Genomic DNA, 26,258 nt, shown 5'->3' with positions numbered 1-26,258 from the left:
GCAGCAGAGCTCCACACCCTTAATCTATGGTGTGCAGAAACTCCACTGTTGAAAATACATAAGCAAAAGGTTCAGGCATGGCCGAATGGCCAGCCCCCTAAAACGTGATCAGAAGACCGAATGGTCAAAAGATCGAATGGTCAAAAGATGACTAATACACTAGTAAAAAGTCTTATTTATACTAAACTAGCTACTAGGGTTTACATGGGTAAGTAATTGATGCATAAATCCACTTCCGGGGCCCACTTGGTGTATGTTTGGGCTGAGCTTGATCTATCCACGAGCTGAGACTTTTCTTGGAGTTGAACGCCAAGTTATAACGTATTTTGGGCGTTCAACTCCGGATCATGACGTGTTTCTGGCGTTTAACTCCAGACAGCAGCATGTACTTGGCGTTCAACGCCAAGTTACGTCATCAATTTCCGAATAAAGTATGGACTATTATATATTGCTGGAAAGCTATGGATGTCTACTTTCCAACGCCGTTGAGAGCGCGCCATTTGGAATTCTGTAGCTCCAGAAAATCCATTTTGAGTGCAGGGAGGTCAGATTCCAACAGCATCAGCAGTCCTTTGTCAGCCTCCTAGAGTTTTGCTCAAATCCCTCAATTTCAGCCAGAAATTACCTGAAATCATAGAAAACCACACAAACTCATAGTAAAGTCCAGAAATATGAATTTAACATAAAAACTAATGAAAACATCCCTAAAAGTAGCTTAAACTTACTAAAAACTATCTAAAAACAATGCCAAAAAGCGTATAAATTATCCGCTCATCATACATTTAGAACAATTGAAAACTGAAGAAAAACATTAATGTTCGAGCCCAATCTAAAAAACCATTTTTAGAATTTACTCCCGCCCCCTCTCTCACACATATACACACTCACACACACATTAACCACTACCAAATTAAAATGTCTAAAATATGAGCTTGTACTAGATTATCATGTCTAATATACTTATAAAAAAAAGTTTCCCTCTCTCTCCCCACTACTTAATTAAAATGCCTAAAATATAAGTTTGTATATACTAGATTATCATGTCTAATATATAACTATAAAAAAATCTCCGAAGTAATACCAATTTTGACATAATAATTAAATATAAATAGAATCTAAATAATCCATCTGCTTGTGCCCACCACATTGCATACACGTATAAATAATCAAAATTATAATTAAAATTTTATGACAAGTTGATTTTCTTTTCTTTCTTTTTTATTTCATGTTGTGCTTTATATCCTAATTTGGGAAATACTTGTTTGCTATTAACTAATGATTTGTGATTAATTTTCATATAAATAATATATTTGGTTTAAAGATTATTTCTCTAAACATGATTTAAAAGAAAATAAATTCATGATTTTATTTCGGTAATTTAAAAGTACAAAATATTTTATATCAAAATAAATTTTAAAACAAGACATGTTTTTTTATGTTGCATTAAATAATATTCAATGTTCAAAATAACTTTTAAGAGAAATAATAATAATAACCAAAGAAATGAACAACCAAGTTAAATAATCCCGTGATATTATTATGAATATAAATTAAATACTAGTTTTGAAATTTGTTTTTATCATTTCTTATTAATTATCTTCTCTCGTCATGCAACATATAAATGCTCATATAGACTTAGATGAAGAAGGGATAAATTAAAGAAAAATTCCACGCGGAGGATGGTTGGAACCCATAGGATTAATATATGTTGCTAATTTATTAGAAATGATTAATAATAAAAAAAATTAGTCAAAAACAGTCAGAAGTTGTTTATTTAGTATTTATTAATTATACAATAATTAATAAGTGTTAAATAAGATAAATTTTAACTTTTTTTATTTCTCTAAAATTATTTGCAATAAATATATTCATATAACGTGTGTCATCATGAATGCAAGTCACAGTGAAAATAATAAAAATAATTTGTAATGTAGAAAATTTTCATGTGTTATGTACTATGTAGCTACATAAATAAAATTGGAGACTATATTAGGACGGTCTTATTATAATAAATCTAGTTTAAGGGCTCTTAGAATGTAATCGTTTATAATTTGACACCTACGTTGCAGTATATAAAAAATAAATTATTGAGTTTGAATAACGTGTATTTTATGTAGAAGCATTATTTATGGTAGGTGATGAGGCTAAAGGATGACACCATATATGATACCGTATGGACGTGACGTAGTGTTAATGGTTGTTAGAGGCCATGCATATGAAACTATAAATACCGAGCTGCTACGTTAGGCTTGGCATCCCAACTCAAACTCACATTTATCACTCACATCTCATTTCATTTCCAAAAACCACAAATCCATAGCCATGGGTGTCTCCTTTAACTTGAACAAATTTGTCCCTAATAACTCCAAGGATATCATATTCCAAGGAGATGCAACCATTACCGATCATAATGTCATTCGACTCACCAACTTGGACAGCGATGGCAATCCACTAGGAAATAGAGTTGGCCGAATTTTATTCTCCAACACTATGCACCTCTACGACCACAGTGGCTTCCGAGCAGGCTTTGAAACCACTTTCATCTTTCGCATCTCAAAACCCTACAATAGCGAATTTGCTCCCGGACCTGGTGACGGTCTTGCCTTCTTCATTACTAATGCCGGCACTGAAATTCCACCTGAATCTTCTGGAAAGTTTCTCGGCCTCTTTAATGATGCATCTGACAAGATTGTTGCTATTGAATTTGATACCTTTTCCAATTTCGAGATTGGAGATCCCAATTATCCCCATATCGGAGTTAACATCAACTCTATCAGGTCATCAGCTATTGGTTATTGGAACTGGCATGATGGAGCCGTAACCACTGCAAAGATAACATATAACTCTGCCCTTAAGAGGATAACTGTCAGTGTTTCTACATATCTCGACAACCAACCCGACACTCTTACTTACGACATCGACTTGAGCACTATACTTCCTGAAAAGGTTGTGGTAGGGCTATCTGCTTCTACTGGGCAATTCTCGCAAAATACCGAGATTTTATCTTGGACCTTCAAGTCCAACTGAAGAGGAACAATGATGAATATTGAATAAGGCGAACCTCTTCCTATCTTGTCGTCAGATCGTATTGTGTTTTTTATTTTAATTTGAGTCAATAAGGACAAACCTACTAGTCTTCACTTCATCTGAGTAAGTGATATGCCACTACGAATATGGCAAGGGTAGTCCACTGTTGTTATTGGTCTCTTCAGTGTGCGTTTCATCCATGTTTCTTTGTTTGTGTTTAGTTTGTTGTCTTCAATGATATATGCTTGCTTTTCTTTGCGTTTGCTTTTACATCTCCAATTTGGTTTACAATCCCGGCCCGTTAGATAATCAACAGGGATCTAGCCAACTCCTATCAACTCTTATTGGACTGGACCCAAAAATCCACTGCAACAAAAAATATTTCACTAGAATAACTCAAACCTAAACCTAATTTCATCTTTTACCCTAATTCAAAGTACATATTAAAAAAAAAGACGATCGCAATGCCCTCACTCTCCTTCTCCCCGACCCTCATATCTGCATCGTCATTGTCGTCGTTATTTGGCTCAGCCTCCGCACTTTGTCAATTATGACTAATCCAACAACAATTTTACAAGAATAAATAAAAAAATCAGATAATTTTAGAAATATATATATTTTTAATTATATTATTAAAATATAATTAAAAAATATTTGTTCTTATTTTTATTGATAACTCTACACATAGTCAATGAAAATAATTTTATTGGATGAAAAAACTCTCATTTTATTTTTTTATTAAATCAAAACTAATTTATGTAATAAAATTATATTTACTTATATTATTTATTTATAATATTTACTTATGGACCACACTACTAGAGAATTAATTATTACAGACGGATATTACCGACGAATTTTATCCCACAGAAATACAGGCTGAATTTGCGAGCAATTTTTTGTTGGAAATAAAAAAATGAATTAGCATAAATTACGGACGGAAAAGAGAATCCGTCAATAATTCTGTCGGAAAAATTAAATTTTTTTTTTGTGGGAAATGGTTACTGACTGAAAATTCATCTATAATTAAATGAATAAAATGCTGCATTTTATTAAAATGTAATAGACAGAAAATCTGTCTGTAATTTAAAATATTCTGTTAGAAAATATTAACTTAAACCTAATATACCCCCTCTCTCTCTAGCTCCATTCACAAATAAACACAGCTGCCAACTCCTACCTTTATATGCTTCTTCCTCTATCCGTCGCACATATGCTTCTTCTCTCCGTCGAATGAGATGCTTCTGCCGCTGCCGCTGCCGCCATTGCTTGCATCGCACGATCTCTCCCTGTCATCCCTTGCGTCACATGAGCTCCCTCTGCCGCCGATCTCGTCGTGTCTACTCCCATCTTCGCAAAGCTCTCTCCGTCGCCGCTCTCATCGCATCTGCTCCATCTAGCGCCTCTTCCATCTAATCTAAACAACTTGCTCTCTCAGTTCTTCTCGTAACCATCTCGAATTTCAGGTATATATATCCTGATTTTGTGATTCTATTCTTTGTGATAAACCTTAGGGTTCAATTTTTCTGTGCTAGTTTTAGCTAGGTTTATCATACTATGCTTTTGTGCTTTGAAATCTGTGGGTTTACTCTGATTTTGATGAACTTTTTTCTGCAATCGGAAGCTTTTTTTACCTAAATGCAATATTTTGTATGATTCATGTGATTCACGTGATACTAGTGTATAACTTTATGATATAATTGTTGATTGACAGGGTTGTTGAATATCAAGTCAAATCTGCAACACATCATCTGATTAAGAAACCGTTGTCTATTGATCACGTTGAGCGAGCATTGGATTTAAGATAGGTGGTGTGCTGGGTTTGATTCTTGCAACTGCAATTTCCCAATATGCCAATGCTTTTCTTGCTAAGCTCCATGAATTTGGTGGAACAAGGCATATTAGATACAGAGATTTAGCTGGCTTTATCTATGGTATGTGAAAAATATTTTTTCTGTACTTTATTTTTTTCCATGCTAGTAGCATAATTCTTATTTTCATTCATTCATTCATTAATTCAGGTAGAAAAGCATATTCTCTCACATAGGCCCTGTAGTATATCAACCTTTTCATGATAAATGCTGGCTATATCATCTTGGTTGGTTTTGCCTTAAAGGTACTATAATTATAGTTGTTTTGTTTTGCTTCTCTCACTTGCCTGCACAATTTTTTTTTCACGAAATACTTGTAATTTTATCATAAAAAATGCTATATGCATACAAAAAATCAGTCACTATATATTTATGTATAAATACATGTGTTGTCACTATATATTTGATTGAATCATTGTTATATATATTGATTATTTCTGACTCATAATTAATCAAGAGTATTCATCAATTATACTTCTAACTAGCAGGAAGTGATGTGAATAATTATAAATGTAAATAGTAATTAATTACTAGGGGTTAAGCATTATTATTTACATCTAATCACTGCTAGTGGTTAAGCATTATCAAGTTCCTATATGTTTGTGTATAAATATGTCAAATTGGAATGTGGATGAATTTTGGAGCAGGTTCTGATGGCGTTAAGATCGAGATGACCTCTTTGGTGGGAAGGATGACATTGACAAATAGTTATAAAGAACAAACTGCTGGCTAGTTTTTATTCATCAATTTCAGTTTTCAAATTCAACTCAATATCCTCAGCTACGGTACGGATTATTTTTTTGTTCCTTGTTTTGTTTTTTCAGTCATTGTATAGTATAATTTTTCTCGACTTAAGCATACACCAGCCAAAATGATGTAAATTTGGGTGAAATGACTGTCAAAGAAACTATCGATTTCTCGGCTAGATGCTAGGGGGCGGAACTTGATATGTTAACTCGAATCAACTTATCTTAAATCTTGGTTTAATGTTTGTATAGATCAGGATCAATGTGCTCATAATTTAGGCTTTCTTTTTCTAACAATGTTATTACAAACTTATTAGCCAAGCTTGCTAGAAGGGAAAACGATGCTGGCATATTTCCATGAGGTGCTTCTGGGTTGTTGCTCCTAATCTGAGACGCAATTTTCTTTGCAGAGAGCATGGCTCCTTCATGAGCTTTGGCTATGGTGTCAAACACACCAATTTCAACAGTTGAATTCATTGCCAGTGGAACCACATTCAGACCCAGCATTTCCATGGCAAGACTCAAGCTGTCTTCTTCTTTCTTCTCTTCTTCTTTGGGTTTAAGATGATTGTTTACACTTGATTCCAATGGAGTTTTCATGTGCGTCGTTGCATCTTAATTCAGTGGATGTATAGAGTATCGACCACAATGTAAGTGTAAAGAAGTTGCATATATAAAATGCAGGAGTGAGTTATTTATTATCGACTAGTGTCTAGTGGAATGTCACTGTTTTAGCTTTAGAATACTATATAATATACTATTCTAATTAGGATGCTTTCAATGTCTATTATATATATTGATTAAAAACCAAAGTAGAAAAAATCGATCTTTAGCATAGTATATTAGATTTCCAGGTCTAGAAGAATGAATGTAGTGAGAGTGACCGCAGGTGGCGAGTGAGCCGTCACTGTCACCATCTTCACAATAGAATTTCTTGATGTTTTCACTCCCAGATTCTTGATAACAATCAACTAACCAGTGAGATTTCAGATACAATTGGACTTGTTCAGAATCTAACTTTGATGTGAGTGATTATATACATCAAATTCTCAAACAAATTTATTTAATTTGGTATAATTTGCTCATATTTTTTTGTCTTATGGATACAGATGCTTCGAAAACAATACATTAAAAGGATTGGTGCCTCAGAGCCTCAACAACCTTATCAATGTTGCAGACTTGTAAGCACTCATACTTTTTGGTATCACTCTTGGAAATTCAATATTTCCTTAACAAGATTTTATTTTATTTTATTTTATGCTTTTCAGGATATTGTGCAACAATAAGCTAGAAGGTCCCTTGCCAAATCTTACTGGAATGAACTCCATGAAATACTTGTAAGTAGACAAGCATTTGGTTTTACATAACTGCATTATTATTGATCATGATAGTTTAGGTAAGTTAGTTTTAGTTTTAGGTTTGTAATATTTTATATGTACTTAAATTGATTCTTAACATATCAACATTGAGTTGGTCGAATGGTGAGCAAGTTTGTTCCTATCGAGTCCTACTAGGAATGGAGAAAACTCGTGTTGGGATGAATTGAATGTTTCTTGTAATACAATGCTGAAATTCTCTAAAATCTATGCTGAAGGGATCTGAGCAGCAATGCCTTTGATAGCACAGATTTTACACAATGGCTTTTGACTATGAAGAATTCAAAAATATTGTAAGTCTTTCTTTTTGTTACTTATTTCACTCTTCTGTATCAATGTGCAATTTTTAACACTTGAATGCAGTTTTTGCTTGTGTTTTATGACAGATGGATGCAGGAGGAAAACCTGTATGGCCAAATACCTGCTGGTTTCTTTAGCCTTCCCTCTTTGCAATATGTGTGAGTTTCACTTTCAGAAATAAAAGAAATCTATCATTATCACTTCTATAATCAATATATTCATTGCTGTTGCTAATATTCCAGGTTCCTTAGTCCCCTCAGTATGGTTCCCTTTATACTAATTTATGTGTTTGCTAAAAGATTTTTTTCCCAATTGCTTCAACTTTTTGTTTGGAGTTCAAGTTAGTGCAATTCTTGTGTTGTAAAATCTGTAAAATTTTTATTTCGTGCTTTCTAATCTTTTGGCCTCGCATAATGATGCGACTTGTTCGGAATGTGTTGTAGGTCTCTGTTTTAGCCAAGTCATTCCCTTGTGCTGTGAAACTTAGTCTTAAGGATCTGAAAGCCCTTGAGTCAAAATCATTGGAATTGAGGTTTATTCTCTCTTTAGTGATAGTAATATATATTGACTTGTTTATAAGAGTTTATATTGACTGATTTTTTGGAATTGAAGTGCTGAAGGTGAAGGAGAAAAGGAGGAGTATTGGAAGTAAGAGTCACTGTTTCTCTTTTTATAATATGTTTATCTCCTGCATATGGATTATGATTTTTAATTTAAAATTGTTTGGCTTACGCGGTTGTTTCTATTTGTTTTTCTATGCTTTCTGCAGTAGTTATCACTCCTTCACTCCCCCAAAAATATTGTGGCATGCAGAAGAAATCCAGAGGTCTTAGCAAAACAAGCCGCTAGGAGAAAGAGAAAACATTGAATGGATCTTAGAAGAATTGAACAACTAATGTCCAGTCTATGCTCATGTAAGACTGTTCCTTTGGCAAGATTTCCTTATAAACCAATGTTGTTTGCAGATTATACTCTCTATATTTAGTTTAATTCTAATAGTGGATAGCAACAAGAGCAGATTGTTTTATATCACTTTTAGTGTATGCTACAGCACAGATTTTACAGGTTTTCTTTTTTTTCAGTGGTATTTGTTTTGAATAATAGTTGATGTATAGTTGTTACTTATTATTATAGTTGATATATCAATATACTTTGTTTATGTTTTGAATTATATTGACTTGCTTGTTTATAGTAATTTTCTTTTAGTTTGATAATACGATGAACTTCTTTAAATTTATATTTATTTTGTAATGAAAAATCTAAAAAAATGTTATTTTACCTTATTGACAGATTTACAAATAAATTTTTCGTCTGTATTCAGAGTTGAGAATGCTTTCCCAGGTTTTAATTACCGATGGAAAATCTGTTGAAAAATCTAACGCTAGTTATCGACGGAAAATTTGTCAGAAAATCGGACGGGTAAAGCGAAATTGAAGTGATGATTATCGAGGGAAAATCTGTCAGCAACAAAAAAATCTGTCGGTAATTTACCGACAGAAAATTTGTCGGAAAAACAAACGGTTTTGTGGCTGGAGTGGGAGACTATTACCGAGGAAAATTCTGTCGGTAATGAAAAAAACTGTCGATAAGTAATTTCCGAGAAAGCTTTTACAGTGAGACAAAATCCGTGGATAACTAAAAATCCGTCAATAAAAGAGACTAAATCTGTTTGTAAATCTATTTGTAATAAGCAATTTTCTGTTGTGCCAATCAACTTATTTTATTAACAGGTAAAATTATTATATTTCATAACTCATATATTGAATTATATTTTAAATAATATAATTAAAAATATTTAAAATTATAAATATACTTTAAAATTAATTATTCTCTCTTTCTCTAGTTTCAAGGAGATTAATTACACATTCTCTCTCTAATTTTAAACACATTAATTACACACATTCTCTTTTTAATTTTTGTAACCTAATCCTAATCACTTATTTAAATTTAATATCTATAATTGAATTCTTTCATTTCAAATATAAGAATACTTTTTTCACTAGATACCACCAAATAAAAAAAAAATACTATAAAAATATTTTTTCCATTGTAAGAATACTTTTTCAATATATATTTCTAGTTAACTGCATTGGCAAATGATCAAGGGCAACAAGATCTTTATAAAAATCTATATACGACAATGCTTGATAGTACTTTTTTTACGTAATTTTTATCCTCAATTTCGATTAAGTTCATCTTTAAACTATAATATTAAGGTATATGTTTATATCTTGGCCCATTGCGTAGCAATGGATAAAGTTCAATTTATAGACATCATATAGAACGGTACTTATCCGATCTCATGAGGATCGGTCGTAACAAAATAGACCCATCTCTACTTATCTAAATAAATAACTGATTTTTATTATCTCTCCTACTCTTCTAGAAATGAGATCTTAATAAACTCCCTATTGAAATGGAGTAACTAGCTACCATCAAAAGAGGAACAACTCTAAAAGGTAGCTATCAACTCTATATATACACTTATAAATACCCTAACATCCTCAGGTATTCTTCAAACCCAATCTACTAAAAAACTGCCTAAAATCCTTGTTAACTTAAGCATCGAAGTCCCTTGCAGGTACCACCCCTACCTTCCTCACGAGAAACTCGGACAGCTACGCTTCAACACTAGTAGACGTCGAACTCTGCATCAAAAGGAGTCTGGACCTCATGTTCAGGCCTAAAACAATCCAGTTTCAGGTAACCCTCAAGACATTGGCACCATTGCTGGGGAGCTTGAGATCAAGATCATATGATGGTTGAAGATAATCCTGAGGATGGACATATAACTTCCAATTCAAAATCCCGAGAAGAAGAACATCATAATGATGAACGGGCGTTAGTCATACCTTGCCAAGTTGATTGAGGGAGAGGTGCAGCCAGAAATGCACACACTTCAAACTCGAAAGTACATAGAATAAACTCAGAAATATTGGTGAGTTAAACTGAACTCCGCACAAACGAACTGACAAGTACATCGGGTCATCCAAGTAATACCTCAGGTGAGTGAGGGTTGAATCCCACATAGATTGTCGGATTGAGCAAGTAATGGCTATCTTGTAAATCTTAGTCAGGCTATTGGAAAAGATGGTTGTTTGTTGAAAGCATAAACAAAAATAGTAAAGAATGAAATACCCTATTGGTGTGAAGATAGTGATAAAGATATAGTTAAAGCTTCACAGATGCGTATTCTTTCTGGATTAACTTTTCTTACTGTCTACTTCAATAACGAATGATTCTTTTAATGGCAGCCGTAAGTGATTATCTCATGTCCTCTCATCAAGTTAATCTCTTCTACACCATAGCAGTCTACCATATCCGAGCAACTCATGTCCTTTCATCAAGTTAACTCATGGCTCCTCACTATAGCCGAAGGTGAAGATCGAAGCATCCACTCCCCTTCGCAATCCTACACAAAACACCACAGATAAGGTCGGATCTTCTGATCAGAGAATGCTACTTCTTTGACTCTAGCCTTGACGCCATAGAGACTTAAGTAAACCATGGTCAACGGGAGTTTATATCACTTATCCAAAGTCGCCCAGCTACGCTCTTAGAATCCGCAGTGCACTCTCTAGCTGTGGTTCAATGCTATCCGGGTAAGGACTCACATGGAACCCATGTAGAACATGGATGAATGTCACAGTTCATCCTCAATTCATGAGATGAAGACTAAAAATGCACAAGAGAATGGAGTCAAATGTGTATTGAAATAGAAACAGTAATATTATTAATCCATGAGAATTAGCAGAATTCCTAACCCTAACTTAGGAGGTTTAGTTACTCATTGCTTATAGAAAGTAAAAGTAAAATGTGAAAAGGGACAAAGATCCCTAACAGTGGTGATCTTTGTTCTATATATAATAACCTAATAACTAAGAAGTACAAAAGTATGATAGACTAGACTAAAGGAGTGAAAGTCCACTCTTGGGTCCACTTTGGTTGAGTACTTGTGCTGGGCTTGGCATCCAACTTGAGGAATGGGCGTTGAACACCCATTGGGGGGTGATTGGTGCTTCCTTGTGCCTCTTAGTGGAATTGAACGCCAGGAATGGGGGTGGAATGTGGCGTTCAACGCTGGCTTAGGTTCCTTAGGGGCGTTGACGCCAGAAAGGGGGTAGCTCCTTAGCGTTCAATGCCCAATATGGGCAGGTTACTTCGAACAAAAGTATAGACCATTATATATTGCTGGAAGGCTATGGAAGTTAGCTTTCCAACATCATTGAGAACGCGGCATTTGAATCTCTGTAGCTCTAGAAATGCTTGTTTGAGTGCATGGAGGTCAAAATCTGACAGCATCTGCTACGCTTTCCTTGCCTTTGAATCGGACTTTGCCAAAACTCCTCAATTTCAGCCAGAAATTACTTGAAATCATCAGAAAATACAACAACTCAAAGTAGAATCCAAAAATGTGAATTTTGCACTAAAACCTACGAAAATGTAATACAACTTAAACAAAACATAACTAAAACAATATAAAATTATGCCAAAAAGCGTATTAAATATCCGCTCATCAGAACACCAAACTTAAATTGTTGCTTGTCCCCAAGCAACCAAAAACAAATTAGGATTAAAAAGAAGAGTAGGATACAAATAATCTCAGAGTTTTCAATGAAGCTCAGTTCCACTTGATGAGCGGGGCTAACAACCATTTACTTCTGAACTATTTTGGCATCTCATTATCCTTTGAACCTCAGAAGCATTGGCATCTTTAGAAACTCATAATCCGGATGATATTATTGAATCTCTTAGGTTAGTTCTTTTTTATTCTTGAACACAGCTTCTTTTTTACCCTGGTCGTGACCTTAAGCATTTTTTTCCCGTATTACCACTGGATACATAAATGCCACAGAACGTAACTGGGTGAACCCCTTAGGATTGTAATTTAGCTTTCCTAGAATTCCCAGCCAGTGGTGTCCAGAGTTCTTAGGCACACTCTTTTGCTTTTGGGATCACGACTTTAGCTGCTCAATCTCAAGCTTTTCACTTGACGCCTTCACACCACAAGCATTTAGTTAGGGGAAGTAGCTCATTTGAACTTTTTAGGCCAAGATTTTGTTTCTTTTAGGCCCTCCTAACCATTTAAGCTCAAAGCCTTGGATCCTTGCTCTTGCCTTTTGGTTTAAAGAGCTATTGGATTTTTCTATTTCTTTCTTTTTCTTTTTCTCTCTTTTTTTTCGCAATTCCTTTCTCCTTTTCTTTCTTTTCTTTTTGTTGCTTTTTCTTTCTTCAAGAATCAATGTTTGGATTTTTTTAGATTGCCAATAATACTTCTCCTTTTCCATCATTCTTTCAAGAGCCAACACACTTAACTTCAACATCAAATATGCACTATTGATTCATGCTTTCAGAAAGTAAAAGTAAGGCCACCACATCAAATAATTGGACTATTCTTACTATATAACTCAAGTTTCTTGAACTTTACTTCTTCTAAAAAAAATCAAAATTTTATTCAAGTTCAATAGAATGATAAGAGGGATATTTTATGCCTAATTGACAAAAGGAAAATAACTAAATAAAAATTTAAAATCCTAATAGTGATCATGCAATCTCAAATTAAAAGATATAAAAATAAAATACTAGAATGAGACTTGGATAGGATGAAACTCAACCACCTTAGTCATGGTGGTCATTATTCTCTTCAGGGGATAATTTCTGACGCTTCATCTCTTCTAGTTCACGCCCCCACTTCTCTTGTTCCTTAACCAGTTTCCAAAGCATGCAAGATTGGTCCTTTTGCCCCTCTCTTAATTGACCCAGAGTAGATTGCAATTATGCAACAGAGTTGCCAGTTGAGTCCAATATTCAATTGGAGGGTTGTTCTGTTCTTGCAGAGGTTCAGGTGTCTTCCTTTTGGGATGATTGTCTGGTCTTTTGGAACTTTCCATCACTTCCTTGGTAATTAGGTTGTCTGTTGGGATACATGAGTCTCTATTAATCAGGACTCCAGCCTCATTACATAAGAGATAGATGAGGTTTGGAAAGGCCAATTTGGCTTGAGTTGACATCCTATTTACAAATTTGCACAGTTCAATGGAAATCAATTGGTGAACTTCCACCTCATTTTCCATCATAATGCAGTGAATCATCACAACTCTTTTAATAGTGACTTCAGATCAATTGCTAGTGGGGAGTATGAAGTGCCATATGAAGTCCAGCCAATCCTAGCAACTAGTTTGAGGTCCACTCTTCTCAGTTTGTTTGGTTTGCCTTTTGTGTCATTGATCCATTGAGCTCTAGGAAGACATACGTCCCCTAGGACCTGATCCAACTTTGGATTGGCTTATACCCTCCTATTAAAAGATTTTGGATTATCCCTTTGTGGGGGTAATTTAAAGATCTCTCTCACTTTGTTAAGATGAAAATAGAGAGTCTTTCCTCGGACCATGGTACGAAATGTATGAAATCCTTGTCTATCTTTCTTTTGCTTTTCTTCATCTACAGATTTGCATAGAATTCATGGATCATTACTATTCCAACATTGGTTATAAGGTTGGTCAAGGTTTCCCAGCCTCTCCTTCGGATTTGCTCTTGGATCTCCGGGTACTCATCTTCTTTTAATTCGAATCTGGTTTTCGGGATCACTGTCCTCTTACGCATTACTTTATAATAATGTTCTTCATGATGCTTGGTGTAGAATCTGTAAGGTTTGATGACAGCTATTGGTGTTGGTAGGTTGTTTTCTTTCTTACTTTTTAGAGTAGGTCTTCCCACTCTTTAGAGCAATGGAGTTCGACTAAAGGAGAAAGCAAGGCTCTTTCCACATCAAACTTAAGAGTTTTGCTCGTCCTTGAGCAAAAAGAAGAAGAAGAGGGAGACAAAGAGAAGGATAAGAATTCAAATGGAGGATGGATGAGGGAGTTAGTGTGATACGAATGGTATATATAGGGAGGGTGGGGGTGGTTTTTGAAATTTAAATAGATAAAAGATAGTAAAGATATGGTTTAAACCTTGGTAAAAGATAAGAAAGATAAGATTTAAAATTGTTAAAGCATTAAAGATATGAAAAAGATTCAAAAGTTTAACAAAAGATTTGAAAAAGATCTGAAAAAGATTTGAATTTTGGAAAAAGATTTGAAAAGCAATTGAGAAAGATTTAAACAGATTTTAGAATTGAAAATAATTTGAATTTAAAAGATGATTTTTAAAAAGAATTGAATCAAAATTAGTTGACTTTGGAAAATATAAGATTTGGAAAAGATATGATTTGAAAAGGTCAAACCTCCCTATCCTGATAGGGGCGTTGAACTTGCAGAATACCCCAATTCTGGTGTTCAACACCAAGATCGTGCATCTCATGGGCGTTGAACGCCCAACCATTACTCCCTGGCTGGCATTCAATGCCAGCATTTCATCCCTTTTAGGGCGTTGAACACCCAACTAATGCACCCTGGCTAGCGTTCAACGCCAGCTTTCAATTCCCTTTTGGGTGTTGAACGCCCAGCCATTGCTCCCTGGCAGGTGTTCAAGACCAGATTCTTGTTCTAAATAGGGTGTGGGACGCCCCAAGGGGGTCCTTCCTTGGCGTTCAATGCTAGCAATGCTTCTCCCTCTTGGGCGTTGAACACCCATCCTTCCCCTTGTCTGGCGTTCAACACCAGCAAGGGGCTTCCCCCAGGGTGATCTGTTTTCCATTCTGAATATTGCTGTCTTATTTCTAAGAGGTATACATGATCACAAATGTTAGAAAGCAGAGTATCATGAAAATCAATTAAAACTTAAAGGGAAATGAAATTGAATGAGAATAAATAAAGGAATAGAAAATGATAATATTCTACTAATCATTGGGTTGCCTCCCAACAAACGCTTCTTTACTGTCATTAGTTGGACTTTACTGTACTCATTTCAGTAGCAGTGCAGAGCCTTCTTGCTCAATGTTATTCCCAAGGTAATGCTTGACTCTCTGTCCATTTACAATAAAACTTATCCAACTCATTCAGCTGGAGTAACCTTTTTTCTCCTGCTGCCTTAGCATCGAGGTTAAGGAATCTGGTTGCCCAATAGGCTTTGTGTTCTAGTTCCACCGGCATATGACATGCCTTTCCATAAACTAATTGATATGGCGATGTTCCTATAGGGGTTTTGAAAGCTATTCTGTATGCTCCGAGAGCATCATCAAATTTCTTTGCCCAATCCTTTCTAGAGGTGCTCACGATTCTTTCCAGGATTCTTTTTAGTTATCTGCTGGAGACCTCAGCTTACCAATTTATCTGTGGATGGTATGGCATTGCTACTCTATGGTAAACGCCATAACAGTATAGGATGGAGTCAAGCTATCTATTACAGAAGTGAGTGCCTTCATCACTACCTTGGCATCGTTGGTGGGTGATGCGATTGCCTCATCCCACTTGACACATAGTTCACTGCCACCAGAATATAGGTGTTCGAAAATGAAGGTATAATGGGTCCCATGAAATCTATTATCGACACGTCAAATAGCTCAATCTCCAGGATCCCTTGTTGAGGCAAGTTGTGACTATGAGGGAGATTGCCAGCCCGTTGGCAACTGTCATAGTTATGGACAAACTCTCGGGCATCCTTAGAGATTGTTGGCCAGTAAAACCCACTCTGAAGAACCTTGGTGGCTGTTTGCTCACCTCTAAAATGACCTCCATATTCTAACCCATGGCAATGCCATAGGATTTTCTATCCTTCCTCTTCAGATACACATCGGCGGATTATACCATCCAAGCATCTCTTGAAGAGATATGGTTTATCCCGCAAGTAGTACATTGCATCATGTATTAGTTTACAAGCTTGCTGTCTACTGTAGTCCTTGGGGATGAACCTTATGGCTTTGTAGTTCACAATATCTAAAAACTAAGGTGCTGTCCAAATTGCAAAGAGTTGCTCATCAGGGAAGGTTACGGATACCTCAGTAGAGGGAGGGGAAGTCCCTGCTACTGGTTCAATTCGAGATAAGTGGTCAGCCACTTGGTTCTTTGATCCTTTTCTGTCTATAATTTCAATATCAGACTCTTGTAGGAGTAGCACCTATCTTATCAGCCATGGCTTAGAATCCTGCTTGGTGAGGAGATATTTGAGTCCAGCATGGTCTGTGTTGATAATGACCTCAGACCCTATTAAATAAGATCTGAACTTGTCAATGGCATAAACCACTGCAAGTAATTTCTTCTTTGTGGTAGTATAGTTCTTATGTACATCATTTAGAACACGACTGGCGTAATAAATGACGTGTAGGAGCTTATCATGTCTCTGCCCCAGAATTGCACCAATTGCATAGTCACTGGCATCACACATCAGTTCGAATGGTAAGTTTCAGTTGGGTGCAGAATGATAGGTGCAGTGATAAGCTTTGCCGTCAGATTTTCAAAGGCATGCAGACACTTTTCGCCAAAAACAAATGGAGTGTTAGTGGCCAATAGGTTGCACAGGGGCTTTGCAATTTTTGAAAAATCTATTATCAACCTCTTGTAAAATCCTGCATGTCGCAGGAAACTTCTGATGGCCTTAACATTATTAGGTGGTGGTAATCGCTCAATTACTTCCACCTTAGCTTGATCCACCTCTATCCCCTTGTTTGAAATCCGATGTCCAAGAACAATTCCTTCAGTTACCATAAAGTGGCATTTTTCCCAGTTTAAAACCAAGTTTGTTTCTCGGCATTGTTTCAGAACTAGGGCCAGATGGTCAAGGCAAGAGTTAAATGAATCTCTAAAGACAGAGAAGTCGTCCATGGATACTTCAAGGAACTTCTCTACCATATCAGAGAAAATTGAGAGCATACACCTTTGAAATGTTGCAGGTGCATTGCATAGGCCAAATAGCATTCTTTTGTGAGCAAACACTCCATATTGGCATGTGAATGCTATTTTTTCTTGGTCCTGAGGATCTACTGCAACTTTATTGTAACCTGAATAGCCATCCAGAAAGTAGTAGAATGTATGACCAGCCAGTCTCTCCAGCATTTGGTCTATGAATGACAATGGAAAATGATCCTTTCTTGTGGCTTTATAGAGTCTCCTATAGTCAATACACATACGCCACCATGTAACTGTTCTTATGGGAATCAGTTCATTTTTTCATTATGAACCACTGTCATTCCTCCTTTCTTGGGTACAACTTGGACAAAGCTCACCCAGGGGCTATTCGAAACAGGATAAATAATCCCAACCTTCCATAGTTTTGTGACTTCTTTTTGCACAACTTCTTTCATGGCTGGATTCAACTGCCTTTGTGGCTGCACCACTGGTTTGGTATCATCTTCCAGCCGGATCTTGTGCATGCATTGGGTTGAACTAATGCCCTTAAGGTCACTTATGGTCCACCTAAGAGCTGTCCTGTGTACCTTTAGCACTTGGATCAGTGCTTTTTCTTCCCGTGGTTCTAGAGCAGAGCTTATAATCACAAGATAAGTGTCTCCATCTCCTAGAAATGCATATTTTAAGGATGATGGAAACGGCTTGAGCTCGAGTTTAGGAGGCTAACCCTTTTCTTTAGGAGCTTTTAAGGTCTCCTTCCTTTCTTCTGGCGTCTCCAAGTTAGGCTTGGCATCATAAAGATGTCATCCAACTTTTCTTCAAGTCTCTTAACTATGTTCACCTCTTCCACTAGGGAATCAATGATATCAATGCTCATACACTCCTTTGGGGTGTCTGGATGCTGCATAGCTTTAACAGCATTCAGCACGAAGTCATCCTCATTGACTCTCAGGGTTACTTCCCATTTCTGAACATCAATGAGGGTCTGTCATGTAGCTAGGAAGGGTCTTCCTAAAATGAGGGATGCACTCTTGTACTCGTCCATCTTTAACACCACAAAGTCTGTGGGAAAAGCAAATTGTCCAACCCTGACAATCATGTCTTCCACCACTCCTGATGGAAATTTGACAGAGCCATCAACAAGCTGAAGAAATATGTGGGTTGGCTTGACTTCTCGAGTCAACCAGAGCTTCTTTATCAATGATGCAGGCATCAAGTTAATGCTTGCTCCAAGATCACATAGGGCTATCCTTGTGCAGGCATCCCTTAAGGTGCATGGTATCATCAAGCTCCCAAGATCCTGAAGCTTCTTTGGTAAGCTCTTCTGGATTACTGCACTACATTCTTTAGTGAGGAAGACTCCTCTCTCCAATCTTTCTTACGACTTAAGATGTCCTTCATAAACTTAGCATAAGACAATATCTGTTCAAGAGCCTCTGCAAAGGGGATCTTGATCTCTAATGTCTCAAGATAGTCTGCAAAGTGGGCAAACTATTTATCTTTTTCTGCTTGATAGAGCTTCTGAGGAAATGACATCTTGGTCTTGTACTAATCAACTCTAGTTGATGTAGGCTGAGTGTTTATAGTGCTTGAAGAGGGGTTACTGGCTCGCTTAGGAGGGGTGTTCTCAGCACTTATACGTGTCTGATCACCCCTGCTTGGGAGTACAGCTTCTGAGTTGATGGGCCATTTTGTTCTAGAGGGTTAAATTCAAAAGATACTGCCTTGGCCTCTCCTTTTATTGAAGTCTCACCGGCTAAGTACAGGTGCTAGTTGCTGGCAACTGTCTCAATAAGTTATTAAGCTTTCTCGATTGTCTTTCTCATGTGTATAGAACCACCAATAGAGTGATATAGAGACATTCTAGCCACATTTGTTAGCCCATAATAGAAGATGTCAAGTTGCACCCATTTTGAAAATATTTTAGTGGGGGCATTTTCGTAGCATCCCTTTGTACCTCCCCCTGGCATCATGAAGAGATTTATTAAGCTTTTGTCTGAAGCCTTATATGTCCAGTTGGTGTGCATGTACGTAAAACCCACACTCTTTTGTACAACAGTAGCAGTACCAGTAGGTGCACTGGGTCGTCCAAGTAATACCTAAGCGAGTCAGGGTTGATCCCATGAGGATTGTGGCTTGAAGCAAGTAATGGTTGTCTTGTAGGTCTTAGTCAGGCAGACTCAGAAGGTTGTTGGATAGAGGAAACTATTCATAATTTGTATTTGTAAAACAAGTGTTTCAGGGATAGGAATAGAGTTGAGAGTCTGAGTTGCTTTGTCTTTCTAAAGTAACTCTGGTACTATTGTCTTTTTTGCTTGTGAATGATCTTCTTCTATGGCAGGATGTAAGTGATTAAAGCCATTGCCCATGGTCATTGATCTCTTCTGCTACAGATTGAACACAGCCATCGCCTTTGGCCATGTTTACTCAATCTGACAAAAAGTGAAGCGCATAACAGTCTATTCTCTTGGCGATCCTACTCAAAATACCACAGACAAGGACAAATCTTCCGGATCAGAGAACGTTGCTTCTTTGGATTCTAGACTATACCACGGAGACCCTAATCTCCCCGGAGATCGGCTGAATTGGTGTCTCGAGAAGTCCCCAACGAAATCGTGGATTAACTGTCTGAGAGATGTATAACCATAGCTATTGGCTCATGCTTTTCTTCAAGGTACTCACACGAACCCAAGTAGACACGGGTGTTTATCAGGCATGTTTGTGTTAATATGATGAAAAGAGCCAGTTTAACCTATCGTCCTATACATCATGATGAAGATTGGGATATACATCTTAGAGATACATCAAACACGAATCGAAGAAGAAACAGTAATACTTTCATTGATTCATATGACTCAGCAAGGCTCCTCCCCATAACCTAGGAGGTTTAAAAACTCATACTTAAGTAAAAACAATGGAAAAACATGAATGATGCTCTCCTAAATCGAAGAGTGTGAAAAAAGGTCCAAGAGACTCTAAATTACATGAAGTTAATCCCTTAAATGCTAAACAGATGACTAGTAAAGGTAAAACCATCTATTTAGTGCTAAAATCTACTTCTAGGACCCACTTGGTGAGTGTTTGATATGAGCTTTGATGAGATCCATGTACATTGAGGTCTCTTGGGTGTGGAATGCCAGCTAGGGGGTCCTCTCTGGGCCTTTGGACAATGGGCTCTGCTCTTTGGGTGTTGGATGCCCGAAAGGGGGCAGGAAGCTGGCGTTGGACGCCAGTTTTGGGACTTTTAATTCGAAGCAAAGTATAGAATATTATATATTGCTGGACAGCTCTGAAAGTCAGCTTTCCATAGCCATTCAGACCGCTCCATTTAGACTTCTGTAGCTTTAGAAAAGTTCTTCCAATTGTAGGAAGGTCAGATTTGGACAGCATCTGCAGTGCTTTCTCTATCTCTGAATTAGACTTCTACTCCAGCTTTCCAATTTCAGCCAGAAAATACCTGAAATTGTCCAAAAACATAAAATCTCATAGTAGAATCCAAAAATGTGAATTTAACACTAAAACCTATAAAAACTTAATAAAAACTAAATAAAAACTACTAAAAACTATATGAAAATGATGTCAAAAAGTGTATAAAATATCCGCTCATCACAACACCAAACTTAAACCGTTGCTTGTCCCCAAGCGACTAAAAACATAGTAGGATAGAAAAGAAAATTAAGATATAATAAATTTGCTAGAGTCCCTAGATAGAGGTGTCCAGAGTTCTTAAGCACACTCTTTTTATTTATTTTTTTGCCACTTTTTTTTAGCATGTAAGCTTTTTCTTTTTTCTTTTTGCTGCTTTCTCTTGCTTCAAGAATCAATTTTTAGATTTTCCAGATTATCAATAATATTTCACTATCACCATCATTCTTTCAAGAGCCAACATTCATAAATTTCAAGTTCAAATATACACTATTTAATCATACATTCAGAAACCAAAAGCAAATAACACCACATCAAACTAATTAAACTAATCTAATTTTAAACTTTAAATTCATGCATCTCTCAGTTCTTTTTAATAAAAATTTTCATTTAAGCAAGGTGAGAGATATATGGAATATTTTACAATTTCAAGACATCAAATGCAAATGATCATGCAACTAGAACAAAAGAACAAACAATTAAACAGACAAAACAGAAAAAAATAACAAGAAAGGAGTAAAAGAGAACGAATCCACCTGAATAATGGTGGCTAGTGCTCCTCTTTGAGGATCCAATGTGATGCTTGATCTCTTCAACGTCACTCCTTTGTCTTTGTTAAGGCTGCTGCATAGGCTCATGTGCACGCTTTCTAGTTTGCTCCATCCTCTTCTTCTATACTTAAGAGTGGTAGAAGTCACAAACCAAAGCTTTTATAATACCAAACTTAAGAGTTTTGCTCATCCTCGAGCAAATATATCAATGGGGAAGAAGAAAGTGGGGTAGGTGGAGCTTCCGTGGGACCTACTAGTCCTGAGAAGCTAGGAAATTTAGATTCCCTTCTTCTCTGCACTGGCATTTGAATGCCTAGAGTCTGCTACCTGGCAGGCATTCAACACCAATAATGCTCCCCTCTTGGGGCGTTGAACGCCCAATAGAGATACCCTGGCTGGCGTTCAACTTTTAACACTCTTACCGGAGTGTTCCATTTTTACTGCTGTGAATTCTGTCTCGAGATTAGGGCATATGATCATGACTCTAACATCTGAAAGAAAAAACAAAATGAAAATAAATGGTTGAGTAAAGTTGGGTTGCCTCCCAACAAGCACTTTTTTAAAGTCACTAGCTTGACCTTTAGTCTCCTTACGGAGGTGAGTAAGGGCTCAGATTTTACCCCTGGCAGTGAACTTTCTGCCTGTCCTCTCATGAATGAGCTCTACATGCTTTAGAGATAGGACACAACTCACTGTGTGTGGTAAGGCTGGCTTCTTAGTGAAGACAACTCTCATGCCCGGTGAGAGGCCTTCAGTAGGAACTTTCTTGTCCCTCCAGCCTTTAGGTACTTTCTTTTTAGTACCTTTGTGCTTAGAGCTTGTTGAGGGCTGCCCAATACCAGACTTAGAATTGATGTCTGGGGCTCTGCAGAGCTCTGCATAGAAAGAGAGGGTTGGCACACTAGGTGTTGCACAATTATCTCTTTCTTATTAGAGGGAAAATTAGGATTGGATATCTTGAATAAGATGTAGTCCTCTCTTAATTGGAAAACCATTTCTCCCTTAGCTACATTAATCAAGGCTTTTGCAGTAGCTAAGAATGATCTTTGAATGATGACACAGTCATCCTCATCCTCTCCAATGTCCAAGACTATGAAGTTTGCAAGGATGTAGTGGTTTTTAACCTTGACCAAAACATCCTCCACTAAGCCATATGGCTTCTTCATGGTCTTGTCTGCCATCTCTAATGAGATGTGTGCAACTTGTACCTCAAGGATTCCCAGATTCTCCATTACAGAAAGTGGTATGAGGGTAATACTTCACTCTAGGTCACACAAAGCCTTTTCAAAGGTCATAGTGCCTATTGTGCAAGGAATCAAAAAGTGTCCAGGGTCTGGAAGCTTCCGAGGTAGCTCTTACGGAACCAAAGCATGGAGTTCTTTGGTAAGCAGTGGAGGTTCTTCCTCCAGAGGCTTTATATCAAATAACTTGGCGTTCGGCTTCATTAGAGCTCCTAGGAAATGAGCAACTTGCTCTTCCCTAGTGTCTTCATCCTCACTTAAGGATGAGTAGTCATCAGAACAGATGCACTGCAGAAGTGCATTCAAAGGAACCTCAATGGCCTTTATGGTTTCCTTTGGTTCTGGGCTAAAGGGTTCTTGAGTGAGCTTTAAGCTTTCAACTCCATGGATGTGCTTTGACTGGCATTCAACTCCAGCTCTGTCAGCTTATTGGGCGTTGAACACCCTTGTTGTCCACCCTGATTGGCGTTAAACGCCATTCTCTCTAGCATTGTGGGCTGTTGAACGCCCAGTGAAGGCTTCTTTACTGGTGTTCAATGCCTTCCCATTCTCCTCTAATTTGGCCACAGCCTCCATGGTTATGGCCTTGCACTCTTCTCTAAGATTAACCTCAGTATTATTGGAAATTTATGGGTGGTCTTTGTGAGGCTGGAGACTAGAGTGGCTAAGTCAGAAAGGCTCTACTTAGAGGTCTCCCTATTCCCTTGAGAAGATGGGAATGGTGGCCTATTGGTGAACATATTCTGGTTCCTACCACCTTGATTGAAACCATGCTGAGGTTTCTATTGATCCTTCCATGAGAGGTTAGGATGATTCCTCCATGAAGGATTGTAAGTGTTTCCATAGGATTCTCCCATGTAATTCACCTCCTCCATGGTGGGTTGATCAGGATCATAAGCTTTTTCTGCAAAAGAAGCTTCTTGGGCACTGCCAGATGCAGTTTGCATCCCAGTGAGATATTGAGAGATCATGTTGACCTGTTGGGTCAGGATCTTGTTATGAGCTAGGATGGCACTCAAAGTCTCAACTTCATGAACTCCTTTCTTCTTAGAGGTACCATGATTTACAGGATTCCTCTCAGAGGTGTACATGAATTGGTTGTTTGCAACCATCTCAATGAGCTCTCTTGCTTTTGCAGGCATTTTCTTTAAGTGGAGAGATCCACTTACAGAGCTGTCCAATGAAATTTTAGACATCTCAGACAAGCCATTATAGAACACGCCTACGATGGACCACTCTGAGAGCATGTCAGGAGGACATCTCCTGATTAGTTACTTGTATCTTTTCCAAGCTTCATAGATAGATTCACCTTCTCTTTGTCTGAAAGTTTGAAATTTCACTCTAATCTTGCTCATCTTTTGAGGAGGAAAGAACTTAGCTAGTGATGACCAGAATTCACTACCCATTTCAAAAATTAGTGAATTAGTTCTTTTGGCAAGCGCACCAAAATTATCGCCAAGTAATAACCCACAGTGGAGTGGGATCATATCTACAGAGATTGGCAAATTCAAGCAGATTTAATTGATTGATGAATTAGTCAAGCGGATCAATAAGATTGTGAAGTGCAGAATTGTAAATGACATAAATGTAAATGACTAGAATATAAAGAAAGGCTATAAAGTGTAGAAACATAAATTGCAAAAATGTAAAGTGCTGAATCATAAATGACTTGAATGTAAATGGGAGTGGGGATTTGCTGAATGTAAAATTAAGTAGTAAAGAAATGGATAGATAAGAATGGGGAAGTTCATTGAGATTGGGAGATGTTGTCTCTTTGGATTAAATCTAGTTTATATCCTCTTCAATCATGTAACTTATTGACCTATTGGCAATCATGATTGATTGAGCCCCAATCCCTTGGTGACTCAATCTCTCAGATCTTGATCAATAGCCAATTCCTTGGTCTAATTGCTCATGAAGAGAGACATGCTTGGTCCCTGATTATACCACACACCCTTATAGGTCCAGGTAGAGGGAGGATTATATGTCACGTATCCAAACACCAAAACCCATATTCTACTTAAGTGTGAGAAGGGATTTCAAGCATGGTTTCATGTTTTCTTTCCCAAGGTTCCCATGAAACCTGTTCATACCCGGACCGGGCTCCTCCAAATCGGCAAAATCCATGAAAGGTCCGACCTCGTCCCAAGGCCCACGCCTGAGGTCGGACCTCGGACAACAAAGCTAAAAAGGCCCATCAAAAGGAACGCAGCCCAAAACCTAAAGGCCGAAAAAGCCTAGGAAAGGCGGTTCCGCAAAGATAGAGATAAAACTCCCAAAAAGATAAGATAAGATAAGAATATCTTATCCAGGGAAGATCACGGCCAACTACTATAAATACACTGGAACACCCAGGTATGACATACATTCCACACTCTACACATATCTGCTTGAACCCATGCTAACTTAAGCATCGGAGTGTCATTGCAGGTACAACCACCAACCACTCCACATATCAAGCTCGGGTCCCTGACCCCCACCTCGGGCCTCTCCGAAGACGACCGAGCTACACGTTTCAGGTAACCCCCGGAACATTATCATTATCAAGTGAAGTGCTATTAAGAGTATTGTTAGGTGTCATTTTAACTGACCAGTGATGTTGTTTTCAGACGCTGGGATAGAAACGAGGTAGGTCGTTCTCCGTGGGCTCATATTCGAGCATAGAAACTTTTCCCGTGTCTTCAATGATTCTCCCCTGGAAAGTAGCAACACGTTAGCAATGACACATTTTCAACTACTAAGGATGTCGGTGAACTAATTGGTTGACATATACTTACCGCATAAGCATGTACTTTTAATCTTTCATTATTATGCTCTCCTGAATACATACTATCCAGCACCCACAGTCTTTTCTGAGCAATCTCAAAGGCATACAGCCACCAATGATGATTGATACAGACTGGGTCAAACCACTGCGATGGAAATAGAAAGATCAAAGAAGTTACATGATCAAGTTAGTCACTAAATACAGATAGTTGCGAAATTCCTAAAACATGTAACGTGTTGCGAAACATCTAATGAAACGAAAGCCAATCACATCTCAATTAAGTACACGCAAATTCAAGTGCCTACGACATGAAAACTAAGACATATACAGAACCATCCAATTGTCAATGAACGGGAACATCCTAGTGCCTATCATAAGCAACATCCAAGTAAAAAACACGGGGTTGTAAGCACTTAAACCAAAACATCAACTTGCAAGAATTAGCTCATACAAGAACCATACAGTTTTTGTTCAACTAGCGCATTGACTTACCGATTTTTGCATGAAAGCTACTATCTTGTCAAAAAATCTAGAATCATCATCGAAGTGAGGATATAGCCCTACATAACTAATGGTAGGAACCTCCCTAAAGGAATCCAAGTTCCTCTTTTGCAACACAGTTTCCTATTAAAAAAGCACTATTTAGTTTCAACAGGGAGGAAACCTCCCAGCTAAGAGTCTCTTCTAGGAAGGAATCGACCTACCCACTCCGAGATCGAGATCGGGAACAAAGGAAGAAAGAAGAAACCAACTCGGACAAGCCACGGAAGTACCACAGTTACACCCCCTCCGAGTCTCCTTGGTAGACATCTACAGAGAAGTATGCCACACCGAATAGATCCCACCACCTCGACCGCTAAAACACAAGAGAGTGGGGAGAGATCGGTCCGAATACTGTGAATATCACAAGCTCTACGGTCATTCTACTAACGACTGCCACGACCTAAAGAATGTTATAGAAAAGCTAGCCAGAGAAGGAAAACTCGACAGATACATAGCAGAGAAAGGA

At 37.5% G+C, this 26,258-nt stretch overlaps 2 protein-coding genes across 2 annotated transcripts; one reads left to right on the top strand and one right to left on the bottom strand.

Moving 5' to 3' along the window:
- Window positions 1-2,266: 2,266 nt before the first annotated feature.
- LOC107466728 (mannose-specific lectin alpha chain-like) lies at window positions 2,267-3,297 on the top strand. The gene has a single exon (XM_016085738.3). It carries the CDS (start codon window positions 2,323-2,325, stop codon window positions 3,025-3,027), a length of 705 nt encoding a protein of 234 aa, XP_015941224.1. The 5' UTR covers window positions 2,267-2,322; the 3' UTR covers window positions 3,028-3,297.
- Window positions 3,298-17,790: 14,493 nt separating this feature from the next.
- Window positions 17,791-22,473, bottom strand: LOC107466729 (uncharacterized). The gene is made up of 2 exons (XM_016085739.1): window positions 22,045-22,473; window positions 17,791-18,012 (listed from the first exon to the last, which is right to left on the bottom strand). The coding sequence occupies exons 1-2, from the start codon at window positions 22,471-22,473 to the stop codon at window positions 17,791-17,793; spliced, it is 651 nt and encodes a 216-aa protein (XP_015941225.1).
- Window positions 22,474-26,258: the final 3,785 nt, after the last annotated feature.

This window comes from Arachis duranensis, chromosome 9, assembly GCF_000817695.3.
Source record: "Arachis duranensis cultivar V14167 chromosome 9, aradu.V14167.gnm2.J7QH, whole genome shotgun sequence".
Classification (NCBI taxonomy): Eukaryota; Viridiplantae; Streptophyta; class Magnoliopsida; order Fabales; family Fabaceae; genus Arachis; species Arachis duranensis.
The sequence above is the reverse complement of the archived record's forward strand: the minus strand, read 5'-3'. Positions and strand labels throughout refer to the sequence as shown.